This window comes from Oncorhynchus mykiss, chromosome 25, assembly GCF_013265735.2.
Source record: "Oncorhynchus mykiss isolate Arlee chromosome 25, USDA_OmykA_1.1, whole genome shotgun sequence".
NCBI classification, from domain to species: Eukaryota; Metazoa; Chordata; class Actinopteri; order Salmoniformes; family Salmonidae; genus Oncorhynchus; species Oncorhynchus mykiss.
The window spans coordinates 36,240,482-36,260,806 of NC_048589.1; the positions used below are offsets into that span (position 1 = coordinate 36,240,482).

Genomic DNA, 20,325 nt, shown 5'->3' on the forward strand with positions numbered 1-20,325 from the left:
TACACACACACACATGCTCATGCACGCACACACACACATGCACACACCCACTCATGCACGCACAGGGACACTCATGCACATGAGCACACACACGCACGCACACACACACATGCACACTCACAGACACAGACATGCCCACACACACGCGCGAACACACACACGACAGACAGCTAGTTTTAATGGAACCATGTGCTCTAACAGGAAATGCAAAGCATATTTCTTTGAGGTGTAGATAGGAAACATCCAGCAACATTCAGTCAGGCTGGGTGTGGATGTACATAGTCAAGCTGCCTGGGAAGTGGATGATGCCCTTCTGATTGGACCATGTTAGTGAATGGTGAGTGTGAAAGCTGTTGGAGAGAGAAGGAAGAGAGACTCCTGTTTCTTCTAGAAGTATTACTACTTAATTACAGTGAAGTCATTGGAACAACACTGTTCCAGAAGCAGGGTGATTGTAATCAAGAAGGCATAGTAGTCGGTGTAGCACACCTCCTTACTGGTTCAAGTCCATCAAGTGCGTAGAGATCCCTGCAGAGATGTTATGTGGACCTAAAGTCACACGAGAAGCAGTGAGTAGGCTACAGTGTGTCGTTGTTTTTTTCTGCTTAGTGGCGAGGGGCTGTGAAGCGGTACGAGCTATGGTAATAGCAGCCAGCTGTGGCTCTCCTCTCCTCTCCTCTTCTCTCCACTACTCATCATGGTTTTACCACACCAAACCTCTGTTGCATCAACTCAACTCAGCCTCCATCTCTTTAGCTGACTGACTGACTGACTGACTGACTGCCAGCCAGCCAGCCAGCCAGCCAGCCAGCACCTGCACTTGTCTATTCTCTGTCCCCCAGCACATTGAGGTGCCTGAGCTTCACAGGAAAGGGCCGACAACAGGGATGTTGGGAAAGGGTCGACAACAGGGATGTTGGGAAAGGGTCGACAACAGGGATGTTGGGAAAGGGCCGACAACAGGGATGTTGGGAAAGGGCCGACAACAGGGATGTTGGGAAAGGGTTGACAACAGGGATGTTGGGAAAGGGCCGACAACAGGGATGTTGGGGAAGGGCCGACAACAGGGATGTTGGGAAAGGGTCGACAACAGGGATGTTCATTTACCTGTGGCTTTAGGTTCTACCTGGCAGCTGAGAGAACCAGAGTGAGTTAAGGTCATCTTCGGGGGGCCATTGACGTTGTCTTCAGACAGCTACGTCGTTCTGACACGTCTAACTTTCCTAAGACAACGATGCCATGTGGTGAATAGACTTCTAACCCAGCCAGCAGACTTTGATATACGCTGCTAAGGTGACAGGCTATTGTGACAAGCTCAGCTAGCCCACAAGTGTCTAACTACAGGTCAGGTAGAACTCTTATGAATGATTGAGGAGATCCACTGGTCCTGTGTTGTGGAGTGGCTTTGTTTTTTCTGTCGATGCCAAGGTGACTGTGGCTGTGGGTCTCTCTCGTCTCCTATCTGCTGAGATTACTCTGACTTTTGGCTCGCCCACAGGAACACGTTATTGAATGATTGCTCCAGTGTCACTCACTGTGTTTCCCTCTAGATGTGGAGCAGAAGGAGGATGGAGGTGATACAGCCAAGAAACAGGTAAGTCATCCACTGTCTTCATTAAACTGTGTTACATCATCAATCAATCAATCCATCCATCAACCAGTCAATCAGTCAGCCCACTTCTCCAGCTCCTCGCATCAATTTAACAATGGTAGAATCTCCCTCCAGCCGATGCTTACATCAATCCTATGGAGGATCTAGTCTAACATTCAGACTGCTGTACAGACAAGTACACCCTCCTGGAAAAGTTTGGAGAAATGGGATGTATCCTCTTCAGACTGACCTTTGAGGGTTGTGATGTTAGCTGGTGATGATGCTGAACTAGGGGGAAGTGCTGTTCTCCTTTTACGATATCATTTTTACAATATCATGACCTCTTGGACTTTTGAAAGAAATGGTACCTATTGGCATATAGATCTGAGATATCAAATACACTTGGTGCCCAGTCCGACATGAGAAGGTCCTTGCGTTGGCCAATGACTTTAGCGGGCTCTCCAAACCAGGCTGTGATTGGTAGAGAGTGAGACAGTATAGTGGGTTGCCAGGGCTCTGGAAGAGACAGTTTGTGCTCCTTGCTGTTTGACCAATCACACATTGTCTGCATTGGGCTGCAGTTTTGTCAATGAGTCATCGTCCTTTTCTGGAGCACCCCCCCTACGCAGCCCCCCTCCGCCCACACCCCAAAAGGGACAAAGAGCAAAATATTGCTTCTCTGGCTAACTAGCAACAGTACTAGCCAGCAGTTTCAGCAGTGATAGCATGAAACTGTTTGCCTGAGTCATCTTCCTCCTCTACAACCTTGCAAAAAGCAGAACAAACTAACAGAAAACAAGTACGTTAGTTAATATCTTTATTCCGGTGTTCTTCTTTGTATCCCTTTAAACAGGGAGTTGGAGGCCCTGGGACAGGCAGGCTGCGTGGCTCCGTCAGTCTGCGTCAGAGGCCCATTCCCAGAGTAACCTTCCAGGCCGGGGACCCATATTACATTAGCAAGAGGACCAGGGAGGAGTGGCTGGCCAAGTGGAAGATGGAGGTGAGTACAGTACCTCCCACTGGATGGCTGGCTAGCCACTGTCTCAGGCAGGGTTAGACTCTTAAGGGTGCCCAATGTGTCTTGGGGGTGCCCAATGTGTCTTGGGGGTGCCCAATGTGTCTTGGGGGTCCCCAATGTGTCTTGGGGGTTCCCAATGTGTCTTGGAGGTGCCCAATGTGTCTTGGAGGTGCCCAATGTGTCTTGGAGGTGCCCAATGTTTCTTGGGGGTTCCCAATGTGTCGTGGGGGTGCCCAATGTGTCTTGGGGGTTCCCAATGTGTCGTGGGGGTGCCCAATGTGTCTCGGAGGTTCCCTTGGGGTGCCCAATGTGTCTTGGGGGTGCCCGATGTTGATATCTTTCACAATTGTGGGACTTATGTGTGGGCTCTAGGACTGACTCCAAAGATTTGAATCATTGGGTTTCAGCCCTAGTGGGCCCTGATTTGTTATGGAGATGATTTGTTCCCAGTCCTCTCTAGCCATCCTGTTATTCAAACCTGGTTTCAGGGACCACAAATAGTCTAGAGCTGTCTGGCAGGGTTACCAAGATTCCAAGAGGCCAATAGACAGGGCATTCTCAGCAAAGTGGGACGGTATTTGTTGGGTTCTCTCACAGCCAAGTGTATTTGATAGCTCATTGATATATCAAAGAGATACCATTTATTTCATTGTTTTTGTAGGTTGGTTGAGTTCACAGTTTCCTTCCTGTCTTTGTGTCTTTGTAGGACCTACTTCAGGGCACCATTGTTGACCAATGATAAATGGCCGCTATGTTGTTGCTCACTTTTGTGCTTTGTTGCCTCAGTTTGGTTTTCACTATACAGCCCAAAGTCACATTATAGGCATGGACCAGTTAAAGACTAATCTAGCCCCCACCTGAATCCAAACTGAGCTTAAGTTTATTAGCCATGTAATGAACTAATTGGAAATCCAGTAATAATGCAAACTAAGGAGAGAAAACCAAGTTAATTTACAACGTCGAGACTAATTAAGTTAATTTACGATATCAAGACTAATAAAGTTAATTTACAACGTCGAGACTAATTAAGTTAATTTACGATATCAAGACTAATAAAGTTAATTTACAACGTCGAGACTAATTAAGTTAATTTACGATATCAAGACTAATAAAGTTAATTTACAACGTCGAGACTAATTAAGTTAATTTACGATATCAAGACTAATAAAGTTAATTTACGATACCAAGACTAATTAAGTTAATTTACGATATCAAGACTAATAAAGTTAATTTACGATATCAAGACTAATAAAGTTAATTTACAATATCAAGACTAATTAAGTAAATTTACAATATCAAGACTAAATAAGTTAATTTACAATATCAAGACTAATAAAGTTAATTTACAACGTCGAGACTAATTAAGTTAATTTACGATATCAAGACTAATAAAGTTAATTTACGATACCAAGACTAATTAAGTTAATTTACAATATCAAGACTAATAAAGTTAATTTACGATATCAAGACTAATAAAGTTAATTTACAATATCAAGACTAATTAAGTAAATTTACAATATCAAGACTAAATAAGTTAATTTACAATATCAAGACTAATAAAGTTAATTTACGATATCAAGACTAATTAAGTTAATTTACGATATCAAGACTAATTAAGTTAATTTACAATATCGAGACTAATAAGCACGTTCTTCTGTTGTTACAACCACTTCATTATAGTTTATGTTGCAGTAATGTGGCTGCCAAATGTACATCCCTTTAACAGGCTATTGCATTGGTTGTTTCTGAAATCATGCCTCCTCCTGAATGTGACTACACAGCATGCCTCCTCCTGAATGTGACTACACAGCATGCCTCCACTCCTACTAACCCAATGTGACGTAATGTACTCTACTGCTTATTCAAGCTGTGGGATTTCATTTCAGATCATTAATAACTCTTTCTCAAAACAATATGTCATAAATCCTTAGAAATGTTTCCCTCCCACTCTATCTCTTTCTCTCTCATCCCTCATCCCCTCTGTCTCTACCTCCCTCCCTATCTCTTTCTCTCTATCCCTCTCTCTCATCTCTCCTCCCCTCTGTCTCTACCTCCCTCCCTATCCCTCTCTCTCATCCCTCATCCCCTCTGTCTCTACCTCCCTCCCTATCCCTCTCTCTCATCTCTCCTCCCCTCTGTCTCTACTTCCCTCCCACTCTATCTCTTTCTCTCTATCCCTCTCTCTCATCCCTCCTCCACTCTGTCTCTACCTCCCTCCCTATCCTCTCTCTCATCCCTCCTCCCCTCTGTCTCTACCTCCCTCCCTATCTCTTTCTCCCTATCCCTCTCTCTCATCCCTCCTCCCCTCTGTCTCTACCTCCTTCCCTATCTCTTTCTCTCTATCCCTCTCTCTCATCCCTCCTCCCCTCTGTCTCTACCTCCCTCCCTATCTCTTTCTCTCTATCCCTCTCTCTCATCCCTCCTCCCCTCTGTCTCTACTTCCCTCCCTATCTCTTTCTCTCTATCCCTCTCTCTCATCCCTCCTCCCCTCTGTCGCTACTTCCCTCCCTATCTCTTTCTCTATCCCTCTCTCTCATCCCTCCTCACCTCTGTCTCTACCTCCCTCCCTATCCCGCTCTCTCATCCCTCCTCCACTCTGTCTCTACCTCCCTATCTCTTTCTCTCTATCCCTCTTTCTCATCCCTCCTCCCCTCTGTATCTACCTCCCTCCCTATCTCTTTCTCTCTATCCCTCTCTCTCATCCCTCCTCCCCTCTGTCTCTACTTCCCTCCCACTCTATCTCTTTCTCTCTATCCCTCTCTCTCATCCCTCCTCCCCTCTGTCTCTACCTCCCTCCCTATCCCTCTCTCTCATCCCTCCTCCCCTCTGTCTCTACTTCCCTCCCTATCTCTTTCTCTCTATCCCTCTCTCTCATCCCTCCTCCCCTCTGTCTCTACCTCCCTCCCTATCCCTCTCTCTCATCCCTCCTCCCCTCTGTCTCTACTTCCCTACCTATCTCTTTCTCTCTATCCCTCTCTCTCATCTCTCCTCCCCTCTGTCTCTACCTCCCTCCCTATCCCTCTCTCTCATCCATCCTCCCCTCTGTCTCTACCTCCCTCCCTATCCCTCTCTCTCATCCATCCTCCCCTCTGTCTCTACCTCCCTCCCTATCCCTCTCTCTCCTCCCTCCTCCACTCTGTCTCTACTTCCCTCCCTATCTCTTTCTCTCTATCCCTCTCTCTCATCCCTCCTCCACTCTGTCTCTACTTCCCTCCCTATCTCTTTCTCTCTATCCCTCTCTCTCATCCCTCCTCCACTCGGTCTCTACTTCCCTCCCTATCTCTTTCTCTCTATCCCTCTCTCTCATCCCTCCTCCCCTCTGTCTCTACTTCCCTCCCTATCTCTTTCTCTCTATCCCTCTCTCTCATCTCTCCTCCACTCTGTCTCTACCTCCCTCCCTATCTCTTTCTCCCTATCCCTCTCTCCCATCCCTCCTCCCCTCTGTCTCTACCTCCCTCCCTATCCCTCTCTCTCATCCCTCCTCCACTCTGTCTCTACCTCCCTCCCTATCTCTCTCTCTATCCCTCTCTCTCATCCCTCCTCCCCTCTGTCTCTACCTCCCTCCCTATCTCTTTCTCTCTATCCCTCTCTCCCATCCCTCCTCCCCCCTGTCTCTACCTCCCTACCTCCTTCTCTCTCTCTCTCTCTCTCGCTCTCTCTCCCTTCCTTCCTTCCTTCCTTCCTTCCTTCCTTCCTTCCTTCCTTCCTTCCTTCCTTCCTTCCTTCCTTCCTTCCTTCCTTTCTTCCTTCCTTCCTTCCTTCCTTCCTCCCCCCCCTCTCTCTCCCTCCCTCCTCCCCCCTCCCTCCCTCCCCCCTCTCTCTCCCTCCCTCCCTCGCTCTCTTGCTCTCTCCTCTCTCTCTCTCCCTTTCTCTCCTTCCTTCCTTCCTTCCTCCCCCCCCCCCTCTCTCCTCCCTCTTCACTTCAGACTATAATACTCCTGGTAGTAAGGCCAGAACTTGTAGTGAGACTGTCACTGTTACGTAATGAGTGGCTGTGTCCATGGCAACAAGATGGGGGGCTACCATTTCGTCTCTCACCCCACCCCTCCAGCCCTCAGCCCTGCCATTGGAGCAGGCTTGGGAAGAACCCATAAGAGTGTCTGGCGGGGGGAATTATTTGCAAATTAGCAGGACATGCTGGGGTCTGGCGAGTGAAACGTGGTAAAGAACCACAGAAACAGGCAGCTGAGGTTAGGCACCACAGCTCTCATTTTACAAATATAGAAGCAGATTTTATTTCAACTAGCGGCTTTAAAAATCATAAGATAACATTTCATAAAATAAGCATGTGTTAGAAGAAATAGTCAGTATATTGTGATATACATTTTATTTCTTTGTGATAACATTTGCATAAAGATGGATTTGTTGTGATGGCATTGCCGAAGCCCTTTTCCCAGGACTAAACAGAAGAGGTAAAGAATAAACTGGCTGGTTTGGCTGTTGTTGTTGTTGTTGTTGTTGTTGTTGTTGTTGTTGTTGCTGGGGCCAAGGCATCAGGTTAACTGTGTTTCTGGAGTTGACTGAGAAGGAAAGGAGCTGTCTGAACTGAAAGGGTTAGCTTAAAGGGGAATAATTCCTTTCTACTCTGTTCTTCCGTTTCTCCCAGAGAAAGAGAGGGATCACTCTTTTTAAGTTCCTTGTCTTACAGTGGACTTTTCTCTCCTTCCTCCCGCCCCTCATTCTTCTCCTAACCCCTCCCCCAGCCCCAGCTATGGATATGAGGATGAAGATGAGGTTTGCAGCATATTTCCAGCACTGTTTGCAAGGCAGCCTCTTGGCTCACTGCCAACATTTTGCAAGTCCTCTCTAGCCAACCAGAATTCCTGTCTTCAGTCACCTGACCCTGAATTTCCAGACAAAGAAATGTTCATGCTTCTTTCTTTATTTTTATTGAGTGATCTCCTCTACCCCAGGAGTGGGGGGTAAACAAATTGCAGCCCCCACATTGGATTAAAAGGATTGTGTGCCAGCGTGTATGGGTATGTGCATTGCATTATTTGTTTGCTAACATTGTGGTGGAGAGTGTGCATTAGAGATGAACCCGCATACAGCAAGAGGAATATGCTGACTTCGGGTATTTCCACTAGAGTTGCTACTGCCCATCTGTTGTCTCTCAGCAGCTTAAAGGGAAACACTCTCTTTATGAAAGGAAAGTGAAAGCTGTGATTTTCACAAGTGCAGAGAAAACCTTTTTTATTTATTTTATTTTATGAGAATAATGTGATCCTGATTCCTGTTTTACAGCAGTAACACTAGGAGTTTTTAATGCACACATTAGCTGTGTTTTCTTGTGTTTTTACTATTTTTTTCCCCGGAGGGGTTTGGTTTTCTTCCCAGTTTAGATAAGCTACTTTCTTACACAATACATGACACTTTTATGTACATTATCAGCCACCCATTCTAGATCAGAATAGTTCTAAAAGCATGATGCCTATGTCTCTGACAGACGGTTTAGCAGCTGTAGAGTTTGTAGTGTAAAGATTGAATATCTGAACCGGTTGAACTGGGAGGAAGTTCAATGCTAGGCCTCAACCCTTCTCTCTGTCGTGGGGACTGTTTTAAGTCTACATTTGACACTGTAGTCATTTAGCAGACGCTCTTATCTAGAGCCACTTACAGTTAGTGAATTCATCTTAAGATGAATAGGTGGGACAACCACATATTACAGGCATAGTAAGTAGAAGGGGGGGGATATGCTTAATGGAAATTCCTTGTAAGATGATTAAAAGATTTTCAAGTCCTTTTGAAAGTAATTTGACCAAGCTCATCGGGTGGCAGTTTTAACAATACCATTTGTGTATTCATAGTGAACTATGTTCATGTATTCATGACTGACCCTGGAATATTATTCCTACTTGCCTCCTAAAAGGACCCAATACAATGGGGACCAGATGGCGTCTTTCTGTGTGTGTGTGTGTGTGTGTGTGTGTGTGTGTGTGTGTGTGTGTGTGTGACCCCCAGTGTGTGTGTGTGTGTGTGACCCCCAGTGTGTGTGTGTGTGACCCCCAGTGTGTGTGTGTGTGCTTGGGCATGTGCGAATGTGTGTGTGCGCGCGTGGAACAGATGTGTGTGAATGTGTGTGTGTATCTGAGTGCCCCCCCGCCTGGGCCAGTAATAAAATACACAGCCATTGTGGGGCATTATGACAACAATTAGGGCTAATGAATACTGTTACCACATTGCTACACACGGTTCTGCTGTGTTCATCTGTGTGTTAAGGTGTTTCAGGGTTAATTACCTGCCTGAAAGCAGCTATGATCATGATCTGATGATCCCAACAGTCTGTTTACTATAATGTTGAATCACATTATTCATTTTAGCTTACAACTCTCTGGGAATCCCCATTGATTTCTTCCTGTGTGGGGAAAGAAATGGTTGTGTTTTATTAATGCTTTACAAATACCACCCAGTTGGTCATACAGTATACAGTAATTCACTGTTCCTGACTACAGAGGAGACGTGTTGGAGATCTTTGTGTCAGAGAAATGACTTGGTCAAATCCTTGACCATACCTGTATATTAACCGTGTAGTTGTCTATTTCATCTGGTAACACTAGACATGAAGCTGCTATTATGTGTGGAAACTGTTATAGATCCAGTCTATGAATAAGAAGCAGCTCTTATTATTTGCCTAGGAACTGGGGGCCTCATGGGGTATTATTTGCCTAGGAACTGAGGGCCTCATGGGGTATTATTTGCCTAGGAACTGAGGGCCTCATGGGGTATTATTTGCCTAGGAACTGGGGGCCTCATGGGGTATTATTTGCCTAGGAACTGGGGGCCTCATGGGGTATTATTTGCCTAGGAACTGAGGGCCTCATGGGGTATTATTTGCCTAGGAACTGAGGGCCTCATGGGGTATTATTTGCCTAGGAACTGAGGGCCTCATGGGGTATTATTTGCCTAGGAACTGAGGGCCTCATGGGGTATTATTTGCCTAGGAACTGAGGGCCTCATGGGGTATTATTTGCCTAGGAACTGGGGGCCTCATGGGGTATTATTTGCCTAGGAACTGGGGGCCTCATGGGGTATTATTTGCCTAGGAACTGAGGGCCTCATGGGGTATTATTTGCCTAGGAACTGAGGGCCTCATGGGGTACTGAACAACAAACACGTGACAAGAGAGGTTGTCTTCTGCAAAATGTCTCTGTCGTCAGGAAGTCAGTCAGAGGAGTGGAGGGCTTTTCCACCGAATAACTACTAACCTACTAATCTCAACCAGGTGCAGTTAGTAGCTAGCAGTTAGCTGATAACAGTTAACAGGTAGCTGATAGCAGTTAGCTGATAGCAGTTAGCTGATAACAGTTAGCAGTTAGTCGTTTCTCCATTGTTGCTTATGTTTGCCTTCTTTCCTGTGTGCAAGTTTAGTGTGTAGGACAGTATGTCTGTATGGTACATTATACCAACACTCAGCATCTTTTTAACATCAAAGATACCATTTACCAGGAGTAGCTACTTTTCCTTCCTACTGGTCTTATTGTTAGTATCCATTCATGGTGTCATTTTCTATATTGATCTCTGAGTTGGCACATAGTGTATATGTGCTGCTAGCTAGCTGGTATTTCTGAAGTTGTCAGTGGTAGGCAGCGTGTGTAAAATGATAAAGACTGCATTGTCTCTCTCTCTCTCTCTCTCTCTCTCTCTCTCTCTCTCTCTCTCTCTCTCTCTCTCTCTGTCTCTCTCTCTCTCTCTCTCTCTCTCTCTCTCTCTCTCTCTCTCTCTCTCTCTCTCTCTCTCTCTCTCTCTCTCTCTCTCTCTCTCTCTCTCTCTCTCTCTCTCTCTCTCTCTCTCTCTCTCTCTCTCTCTCTCTCTCTCTCTCTCTCTCTCTCTCTCTCTCTCTCTCTCTCTCCCCACTACCTCCTGTGCGTTTTATTTTTTCTCTCCTGTAGATCTAGGGAGCCTGTCTTGCAGACTGCCTGCCTGGTGTAGCTGCACTCTCACGTGAGAGAGAGAGGCCCCAAAAGGGGGCATTTACAACTGGGAAAAAGGCCAGAGAAAAATATCTGGTTCTTATAGCCCCTGTACTCTATTCCTCCCCCACCATTGTTTGGTAGAGTCAGCTTTCCATTGATTCTGAGGATAAATGACCCACTAGCAGCACCCTGGAGAGAGCAGTTACTCCCCCAAAACGTGCCAAGATGGCCACCACAGTACCGTTGTAACAGTACTGTACAGTAGCCTACAGGATTTTACATTTCTATTTGACATTTTTGTCATTTAGCAGACGCTCTTATCCAGAGCGACTTACAGTAGTGAGGGCATAAGTTTTCATCACTTCCTTAAAATCTACCTGTAACTTACTTACTGTGTTGTAGTCCCACCAGATGGCCTGTTACATTATCAATGAGTCTGAACCCATTGAAGTCAGTTTATTTTGTATTTTTCCAGTCAATGATTAGCAGAGATTCCTTTGTTGTGCCATACTGTGTCCACAGTATCAACAGGTGCACTTGTAACAGATTTGACTTGCCAGGAATGATCTTGGCACCAAATCAATTATTCGACTGCATAAGAAAACATAGTAAAACTTTATTACTATAAGTAGATAATATATGTGGATTTTGTTTGAATCAGTTTGTTTGAATCAGTTTGTTTGAATCAGTGTGTATTATTCACAAGTTTGTTTGAATCCGTGTATTTGAATCAGGATGTTTTATTCACAAGTTTGTTTGAATCAGTGTGTTTGATTAACAAGTTTATTTGGTTCAGAGTGTTTGATTAACAAGTTTATTTGGTTCAGAGTGTTTGATTCACAAGTTTATTTGATTCAGAGTGTTTGAATCAGTGTGTTTGATTAACAAGTTTATTTGGTTCAGAGTGTTTGAATCAGTGTGTTTTGATTCACAAGTTTGTTTAAATCTAACACACGTCCAAGAGGACACCACCTCTATACTCTGCTCATCCCCTGACTCCTGTGTTCAACTAAAACCTAGTAAAAAGTTTATTACCATCATAGACTTAGAAGAAAACAGTGTTTAAAGTATAATTTTTTTACAGGACATATTTTCCCTCCTCTACACATCAAATCCCCTGCCTCCTGTATAACCTTTAGCGGAGCCAGCTGAACCAACACTCTAACACATATGGTTGAGGAGGGCTTTGAACCAGGAAGTCATCCACTACTTACTGCAGATATTTATAAACTAGAGCAGAGCCTCTTGATTGAACACCACATGTTTCTGCTCTGCCTCACCAGCCCCTCCCCATCCACCCCCTCTCCCTGAGGGCCTACTGTATGGAGGGAGGGAGGGAGGGAGGGAGGGAGGGAGGGAGGGCGAGAGGCAGAGAGGGAGGAAGGGAAGGGGCTTAGGGTTTGTTCCCAGCCCTCTCCTAATCTCTCCAAGGGTGTCTCAGGGAGAGTTGGGATATGCAAAAATTCAATTTTCATTTCACACCTCACACATGTACAGGTTACCCACTTGTACATGAAATGAAACAGGACAAATATAAGCACCCACTATTTGATACACTACAGTCCTGGGACACTCATAGTGTGAGAGAAACCTGAGAAAGATTTTGCACCAGAGCATAGGAATAAGTGCAGGGAAGGGTTTTCACATGTGTGTGTGTGTTTTGAGAGATATATACTGTGTGTAAAAGAGAAAGGCAAGGAGAGAGATAGAGATCAACAGAGAGAAAGAGATAGCGACTGAGCGAGAGAAATAGAAAGATAGAGGGAGAACCTGATAGAGAGACAGAGAGATAGAGGGAGAACCCGATAGAGAGGGAGAACCCGATAGAGAGGGAGAACCCGATAGAGAGGGAGAACCCGATAAAGAGAGAAAGTGACAGAGAGAGAGAGAACCCGATAGAAAGAGAGAAAGTGACAGGGAGAGAGAGAGAGAACCTGATAGAGATAGAAAGTGACAGAGAGAGAGAGAACCTGATAGAGAGAGAGAGATAACCTGATAGAGAGAAAGAGAGAGAACCTGGTAGAGAGAGAGAGAAAGTGACAGAGCGAGAGAGAGAGGGAACCTGATAGAGAGAAAGTGACAGAGAGAGAGAGAACCTGATAGAGATAGAGAGAAAGTGACAGAGAGAGAGAGAGAGAACCTGATAGAGATATAGAGAAAGTGACAGAGAGAGAGAACCTGAGAGAGAGAAAGAGAGAGAGAAAGTGACAGAGAGAGAGAGAGAGAGAACCTGATAGAGATATAGAGAAAGTGACAGAGAGAGAGAACCTGAGAGAGAGAAAGAGAGAGAGAAAGTGACAGAGAGAGAGAACTTGATTGAGAGAGAGAACGTGACAGAGAGAGAGAGGCAGACTGCAGTAGGATGAGTGCAGCTGTTGGGAATTTAGTGTGAGAGGGGCTGTAGGGCCTCTCTCTCGTCCTCTCTGTGTGATTGGTTCAGTGTCAGGTACCAAAACCCAGTGAACTCTCTCTCTGTCTACTGCCTGGAGACGTCAGGGCCTTTCAAATACAGTACATAGAGAGATGCTATTGGTCAGCAGACATTTAAATTGTATTTATTTAATGAACCTTTTATATAACTAGGCAAGTCAGTTAAGAACAAATTCTTATTTACAATTATGGCCTACCAAAAGGCAAAAGGCCTCCTGCGGGGACGGGGGCTGGGATAAAAAAATCTATTTTTTAAAATAAAAATATAGGACAAAACACACATCACGACAAGAGAGACAACACAGCACTACATAAAGAGAGACCTAAGATGACAACATAGCATGGCAGCAACACAACATGACAACAGCACAGCATGGTAGCAGCACAACATGGTAGCAGCACAACATGGTAGCAGCACAACATGGTAGCAGCACAACATGGTAGCAGCACAACATGGTAGCAGCACAACATGGTAGCAACACAACATGGTAGCAGCACAACATGGTAGTAGCACAACATGGTAGCAGCACAACATGGTAGCAGCACAACATGGTAACAGCACAACATGGTAGTAGCACAACATGGTAACAGCACAACATGGTAGTAGCACAACATGGTAGTAGCACAACATGGTAGCAGCACAACATGGTAGCAGCAGAACATGGTAGCAACACAACATGGTAGCAACACAACATGGTTGCAACACAACATGGTAGCAGCACAACATTGTAGTAGCACAACATGGTAGCAGCACAACATGGTAGCAGCACAACATGGTAGCAGCACAACATGGTAGCAGCACAACATGGTAGAAACATTATTGGGCAGTGCTCTATACTACAGTTTTCTCTTTGTATTGTGTGAACAGCCGCCAGTGCTGGACAGTGGACACTAAAGTATTGTATAGGATTTGTATCTTTATTCAGATATATAGGTTATTTATACAGGCTATTTATACAGGTTAGCATTAAAGGAAAAATCCACTCAAAAACGATATTTTAATAATTTTGTAATTTGTCCACTGTTGATACAGTACATTCCCAAAATGTTTTGCAAGTCAGCGCTCAGGTTTTCAGGTTGTAGGTTTTTCAAGAAGCAACATGTCACTTGCCACACCATGATGATCCGGTTTTGAGTTGGCAAGTGAAAAATGGACTGCTGACAAGCAAAATATTTAGGGCCAAAAAATATATATATATAATTTAGGGCCTCTAATAATGCAAAAAATATCAGAATATATTTTTGGAGTGGATTTTTCCTTTCATCTTCTTTTGGAAGAGAAACCTGTTTGCTTTTGAATCAGTGAACAGAGTGGACTTTTACTGAGAAAATAATGTTTATACAAGTTTAGGATGGCAAGGTTCTAGAATCTGGTTTTTATTTGTCTTAATTGAACCTTTATTTTACCAGGTTGTCCCATTGTGGTCAAAATACCTCAATTTCAAGGGAGATCTGTTCTGATTTATCTAGTAGTTCACGGCTATAATTACCATATTCCTGCTCTTTAACCATAATTGTGTAAACATTAGGTAGGCCTAATTTACGCTACTTTTCCCTGACTTGTTGATATTGAAATGCTACACCCATTGAGGTCAGTTCACTACTAGAATGTGTGAAGCACACTGATCCTTCTGGTGATTGGCTTGTCTGTGTGTAGTCCTGATCCTACTGGTGATTGGCTTGTCTGTGTGTAGTCCTGTGTGTAGTCCATTAACCTTTGATTATTGGATGTTCTCATAGGCACTTTAGTATTGCCAGTGTAACAGTATAGCTTCCGTCCCTCTCCTCGCTCCTACCTGGGCTCGAACCAGGAACACATCGACAACAGCCACCCTCGAAGCAGCGTTACCCATCGCTCCACAAAATCCGCGGCCCTTGCAGAGCAAGGGGAACAACCACTCCATGTTTCAGAGCGAGTGACGTTTGAAACGCTATTAGCGCTCACCCCACTAACTAGCTAGCCATTTCACATCGGTTACACCAGCCTAATCTCGGGAGTTGATAGGCTTGAAGTCATAAACAGCGCAATGCTTGAAGCATTGCGAAGAGCTGCTGGCAAAATGCACGAAAGTGCTGTTTGAATGAATGCTTACGAGCCTGCTGGTGCCTACCATCGCTCAGTCAGACTGCTCTATCAAATCATAGACTTAGTTATAACATAACACACAGAAATACGAGCCTTAGGTCATTAATATGGTCGAATCCGGAAACTATCATCTCGAAAACAAGATGTTTATTCTTTCAGTGAAATACGGAACCGTTCCATATTTTATCTAATGGGTGGCATCCATAAGTCTAAATATTCCTGTTACATTGCACAACCTTCAATGTTATGTCATAATTACGTAAAATTCTGCCAAATGAGTTCGCAAAGAGCCAGGTGGCCCAAACTGTTGCATATACCCTGACTCTACGTGCAATGAATGCAAGAGAAGTGACACAATTTCGCCTGGTTAATATTGCCTGCTAACTTGGATTTCTTTTAGCTAAATATGCAGGTTTAAAAATATATACTTCTGTGTATTGATTTTAAGAAAGGCATTGATGTTTATGGTTAGGTACACATTGGAGCAACGACATTCCTTTTTCGCGAATGCGCACCACATTGATTATATGCACTGCAGGACACGCTAGATAAACTAGTAATATCATCAACCATGTGTAGTTAACTAGTGATTATGATTGATTGATTGTTTTTTATAAGATAAGTTTAATGCTAGCTAGCAACTTACCTTGGCTTACTGCATTCGCGTAACATGCAGGCACCTCGTGGAGTGCAACGAGAGGCAGGTGGTTATAGCATTGGACTAGTTAACTGTAAGGTTGCAAGATTGAATCCCCGAGCTGACAAGGTAAAAATCTGTCGTTCTGCCCCTGAACAGGCAGTTAACCCACCGTTCCTAGGCCGTCATTGAAAATAAGAATTTGTTCTTAACTGACTTGCCTAGTTAAATAAAGATTAAATAAAGGTGTAATTATTTATTTTTTAAATCAGCCAAATCCGTGTCCAAAAATACCGATTTCCGATTGTTATGAAAACTTGAAATCGGCCCTAATTAATCGTCCATTCCGATTAATCGGTCGACCTCTACTCCTGATCCGTCTGGCGATTGACCTCTCTGTGTGTAGTCCTGATCCTTCTGGTGATTGACCTCTCTGTGTGTAGTCCTGATCCTACTGGTGATTGGCTTGTCTGTGTGTAGTCCTGATCCTACTGGTGATTGGCTTGTCTGTGTGTAGTCCTGATTCTACTGGTGATTGGCTTGTCTGTGTGTAGTCCTGATCCTTCTGGTGATTGGCTTGTCTGTGTGTAGTCCTGATCCTACTGGTGATTGGCTTCTCTGTGTGTAGTCCTGATCCTACTGGTGATTGGCTTCTCTGTGTGCAGTCTTGAGGGGAGACTTTGCTGTACAGTTCTGATAATTGAAAACCAGTATTGTAGTGATGTAAATAAGGCGTTTGCTGTAAAGTAGCTTATGTCGAGTCCCCAACAACTGGGGACGTTCCAGTTTTCAAAAGAGCCTGTGACACAACTTCCTCTTTTGGACGTTAACAAGGAGACACTTCATCTTAACTCCTCCTCCACATTTACTGGATTGGTTGAACAGTACAGAAGAGAACCTCCCCAACATGTTTTCTTCCTGTCAAGACCAGTATGAAGGGGATCAAGTTTTAGGTGTTTATTTTATGCCTGCTATGTTAGGTTTAGCTACAAAGTGGATGTAAAATACATAGAAATATATTTTTAACCTTTATTTAACTAATAAGAACAAATTCTTATTTACAATGACGGCCTACACCGGATAAACCTGGACAACGCTGGGCCATTTGTGTCTGTGGTGACACCTCAAGCACTGAGATGCAGTGCCTTAGACCACTGTACCACTCGGGAGTCCAAGAATACATGGGTTATTGTCAGATGATTGCTAATGAAATTGCAGAGAGTTTGTCCCATTAACCCAGTGTTTCCCAAACTAGGCGTCGCGGGTCAACTGATTTGAAAATGGGGTCGCAAGAGAAACTGAAAAAAAAGGGAAAAGGTTTAGCCCAGGCACTAAATCAGGCTAAGGGGGAAAGATTTAGACCAGGCACTAAATCAGGCTAAGGGGGAAATATTTAGACCAGGCACTAAATCAGGCTGAGGGGGAAAGATTTAGACCAGGCACTAAATCAGGCTGAGGGGGGAAGATTTAGACCAGGCACTAAATCAGGCTAAGGGGGAAAGATTTAGACCAGGCACTAAATCAGGCTGAGGGGGGGAGATTTAGACCAGGCACTAAATCAGACTAAGGGGGAAAGATTTAGACCAGGCACTAAATCAAGCTGAGGGGGGAAGATTTAGACCAGGCACTAAATCAGGCTAAGGGGGAAAGATTTAGACCAGGCACTAAATCAGGCTGAGGGGGAAAGATTTAGACCAGGCACTAAATCAGGCTGAGGGGGGAAGATTTAGACCAGGCACTAAATCAGGCTAAGGGGGAAAGATTTAGACCAGGCACTAAATCAGGCTGAGGCGGGAAGATTTAGACCAGGCACAAAATCAGGCTAAGGGGGAAAGATTTAGACCAGGCACTAAATCAGGCTAAGGGGGAAAGATTTAGACCAGGCACTAAATCAGGCTAAGGGGGAAAGATTTAGACCAGGCACTAAATCAGGCTGAGGGGGAAAGATTTAGACCAGGCACTAAATCAGGCTGAGGGGGAAAGATTTAGACCAGGCCCTAAATCAGGCTGAGGGGGAAAGATTTAGACCAGGCACTAAATCAGGCTGAGGGGTAAATTTACATCATCAATGATGATTTAATTTTCTACAAAGAAGATTATACCCAATTATTGGCTGATGATCTTCTGAACTTCCCAATACCTTTCTAATGCATTTAATTCACTTCAAACCATACTTCCTTCAGATTGAAATACTGTCAAAAGTACTGTCACACTGATTTGTAATAAATTGTCATAGCCCCAATTAAAGAAGTAAACATTGGCCTTTGATTACATAACCTTTTTATTTACATGGTGAGGTCGCAAAAATAAATTGATATCAAAATGGGGTCTTGGACCCAAAAAGGTTTGGAACCACTGCGTTAAACTTTCTGCAGAAAGGTGTTTTGAAATATTCACTTTTAAATGCGCTGAACTCTACATGTAGCTTCCTCTTTATCCCTGTGTGACAATAAATGTCGTTCCACTTCATGATTGTGTCCCACTTGTTGTTGATTCTTCACAAAAAAATACAGTTTTATATCTTTATGTTTGAAGCCTGAAATGTGGCAAAAGGTCGCAAAGTTCAAGGGGGCCGAATACTTTCGCAATGCACTGTATATATATGCACTGTGGTGTTTCAGGCAGAGAAAAGTGACCTCTCCCTGTCCCCTGTCTCTGTGGTGTTTCAGGCAGAGAAAAGTGACCTCTCCCTGTCCCCTGTCTCTGTGGTGTTTCAGGCAGAGAAAAGTGACCTCTCCCTGTCCCCTGTCTCTGTGGTGTTTCAGGCAGAGAAAAGTGACCTCTCCCTGTCCCCTGTCTCTGTGGTGTTTCAGGCAGAGAAAAGTGACCTCTCCCTGTCCCCTGTCTCTGTGGTGTTTCAGGCAGAGAAAAGTGACCTCTCCCTGTCCCCTGTCTCTGTGGTGTTTCAGGCAGAGAAAAGTGACCTCTCCCTGTCCCCTGTCTCTGTGGTGTTTCAGGCAGAGAAAAGTGACCTCTCCCTGTCCCCTGTCTCTGTGGTGTTTCAGGCAGAGAAAAAAGCCCAACTGGTGTCAGTGTTGAACTTAATGGAGGACCATGAGGAGATGGAGCCTGAGCCACAACAGAAAGAAGAGGTGTCAGTCATCACACCCCACCAGCAACAACAACAACAACAACAGCAGCCCACGGACCCAGCGTCCCCGACTGTGGCCACCACACCTGAACCTGTCCCCATGGCAGGAGGGGACACGACATCCCCCAAGACTGCTGATACTGAGCCGGAGTACGAGGTAAACACACAGTGTAGCAATTACATATAATGTATACCATTTAGCAGACGGTCATCCACCAGACACTGACTGATAGTTCATTGAGTACATTGTTGTTTGTTAGTATGGGTATGTGATGATAGTACAGGTGTGGTTTTGGCATTGGGGAGCTGGTGTGGGGGAAGCTGAGGGGGTTCTCCTTTTATATATTTATTTAACCTTTATTTAACTAGGCAAGTCAGTTAAGAACAAATTCTTATTTACAATGTCGACCTACCCCAATCATGGGCGGTTGTGATACAGCCTGGAATCGAATCAGGGTCTGTAGTGACGCCTCTAGCATTGAGATGCAGTGCCTTAGACCGCTGTGCCACTCTGGAACCCCTGGTGGTGTTATTGTTGTTGACCGTTGTTGTTGTTGTGCTGTAGGACGGGCGGGATTTCGGCATTGGGGAGCTGGTGTGGGGGAAGCTGAGGGGGTTTTCCTGGTGGCCAGGTCGTATTGTCTCCTGGTGGATGACCGGACGCAGCCGAGCTGCCGAGGGGACACGATGGGTCATGTGGTTCGGTGACGGAAAATTCTCAGTGGTGAGTAAAAAACTGTAAAACAGGGAAACAGTGTTGTGTTCGGTAGGCACCAAACAGATGAAAACAGAGTGGAACTGGAAGGGACTACCTGGATTAATTTGCCCAATAAAAAACAGTCATTTTCAGTTTCCGTTTTAAACGTTTTGCTACAGTATACCCTACGGAACACCACCCGTTATAAACACCATTTCTGTTCCACTAATTAAAAAATAAATTAAAAAGATCAATGACAATGTTGTGTTGTACAGGTGTGTGTAGAGAAACTGTTGCCTTTCAGTTCCTTCTCCAACGCCTTCCATCAGCCCACCTTCATCAAGCAGCCCATGTATAAGAAAGCCATCTACGAGGTGCTACAGGTCAGTACGGGGTTAGTTTTCATTGTTTCATTCACAGTATTCAGTCGTTTCCCATCACAGTCTTCGCAGCGGGTTAAACTGTTTGAAATTACGTCATTATTACCAGTTCACAACTAGACCTGGATTATAATCTGGTTGTAATGGATTATAATCTGGTTGTAATGGATTATAATCTGGTTGTAATGGATTATAATCTGGTTGTAATGGATTATAATCTGGTTGTAATGGATTATAATCTGGTTGTAATGGATTATAATCTGGTTGTAATGGATTATAATCTGGTTGTAATGGATTATAATCTGGTTGTAATGGATTATAATCTGGTTGTAATGGATTATAATCTGGTTGTAATGGATTATAATCTGGTTTTAATGGATTATAATCTGGTTTGTAATGGATTATAATCTGGTTGTAATGGATTATAATCTGGTTGTAATGGATTATAATCTGGTTGTAATGGATTATAATCTGGTTGTAAT

At 44.3% G+C, this 20,325-nt stretch overlaps 1 protein-coding gene across 6 annotated transcripts in view; it reads left to right on the forward strand.

Moving 5' to 3' along the window:
- Window positions 1-20,325, forward strand: part of LOC110505844 (DNA (cytosine-5)-methyltransferase 3A) — a 59,518-nt gene that overhangs the window by 17,861 nt on the left and 21,332 nt on the right. For 4 of the 6 annotated variants that reach the window (XM_036962603.1, XM_036962605.1, XM_036962606.1 and 1 more), the window contains exons 5-9: window positions 1,551-1,594; window positions 2,445-2,591; window positions 18,681-18,923; window positions 19,332-19,490; window positions 19,739-19,846. In XM_036962603.1, the coding sequence (XP_036818498.1) occupies window positions 1,551-1,594; window positions 2,445-2,591; window positions 18,681-18,923; window positions 19,332-19,490; window positions 19,739-19,846 (701 nt within the window). Of the gene's footprint in view, window positions 1-106; window positions 338-1,550; window positions 1,595-2,444; window positions 2,592-18,680; window positions 18,924-19,331; window positions 19,491-19,738; window positions 19,847-20,325 lie in introns of those variants that run through there. The other 2 variants (XM_036962608.1, XM_036962607.1) reach the window with 2 other exon arrangements.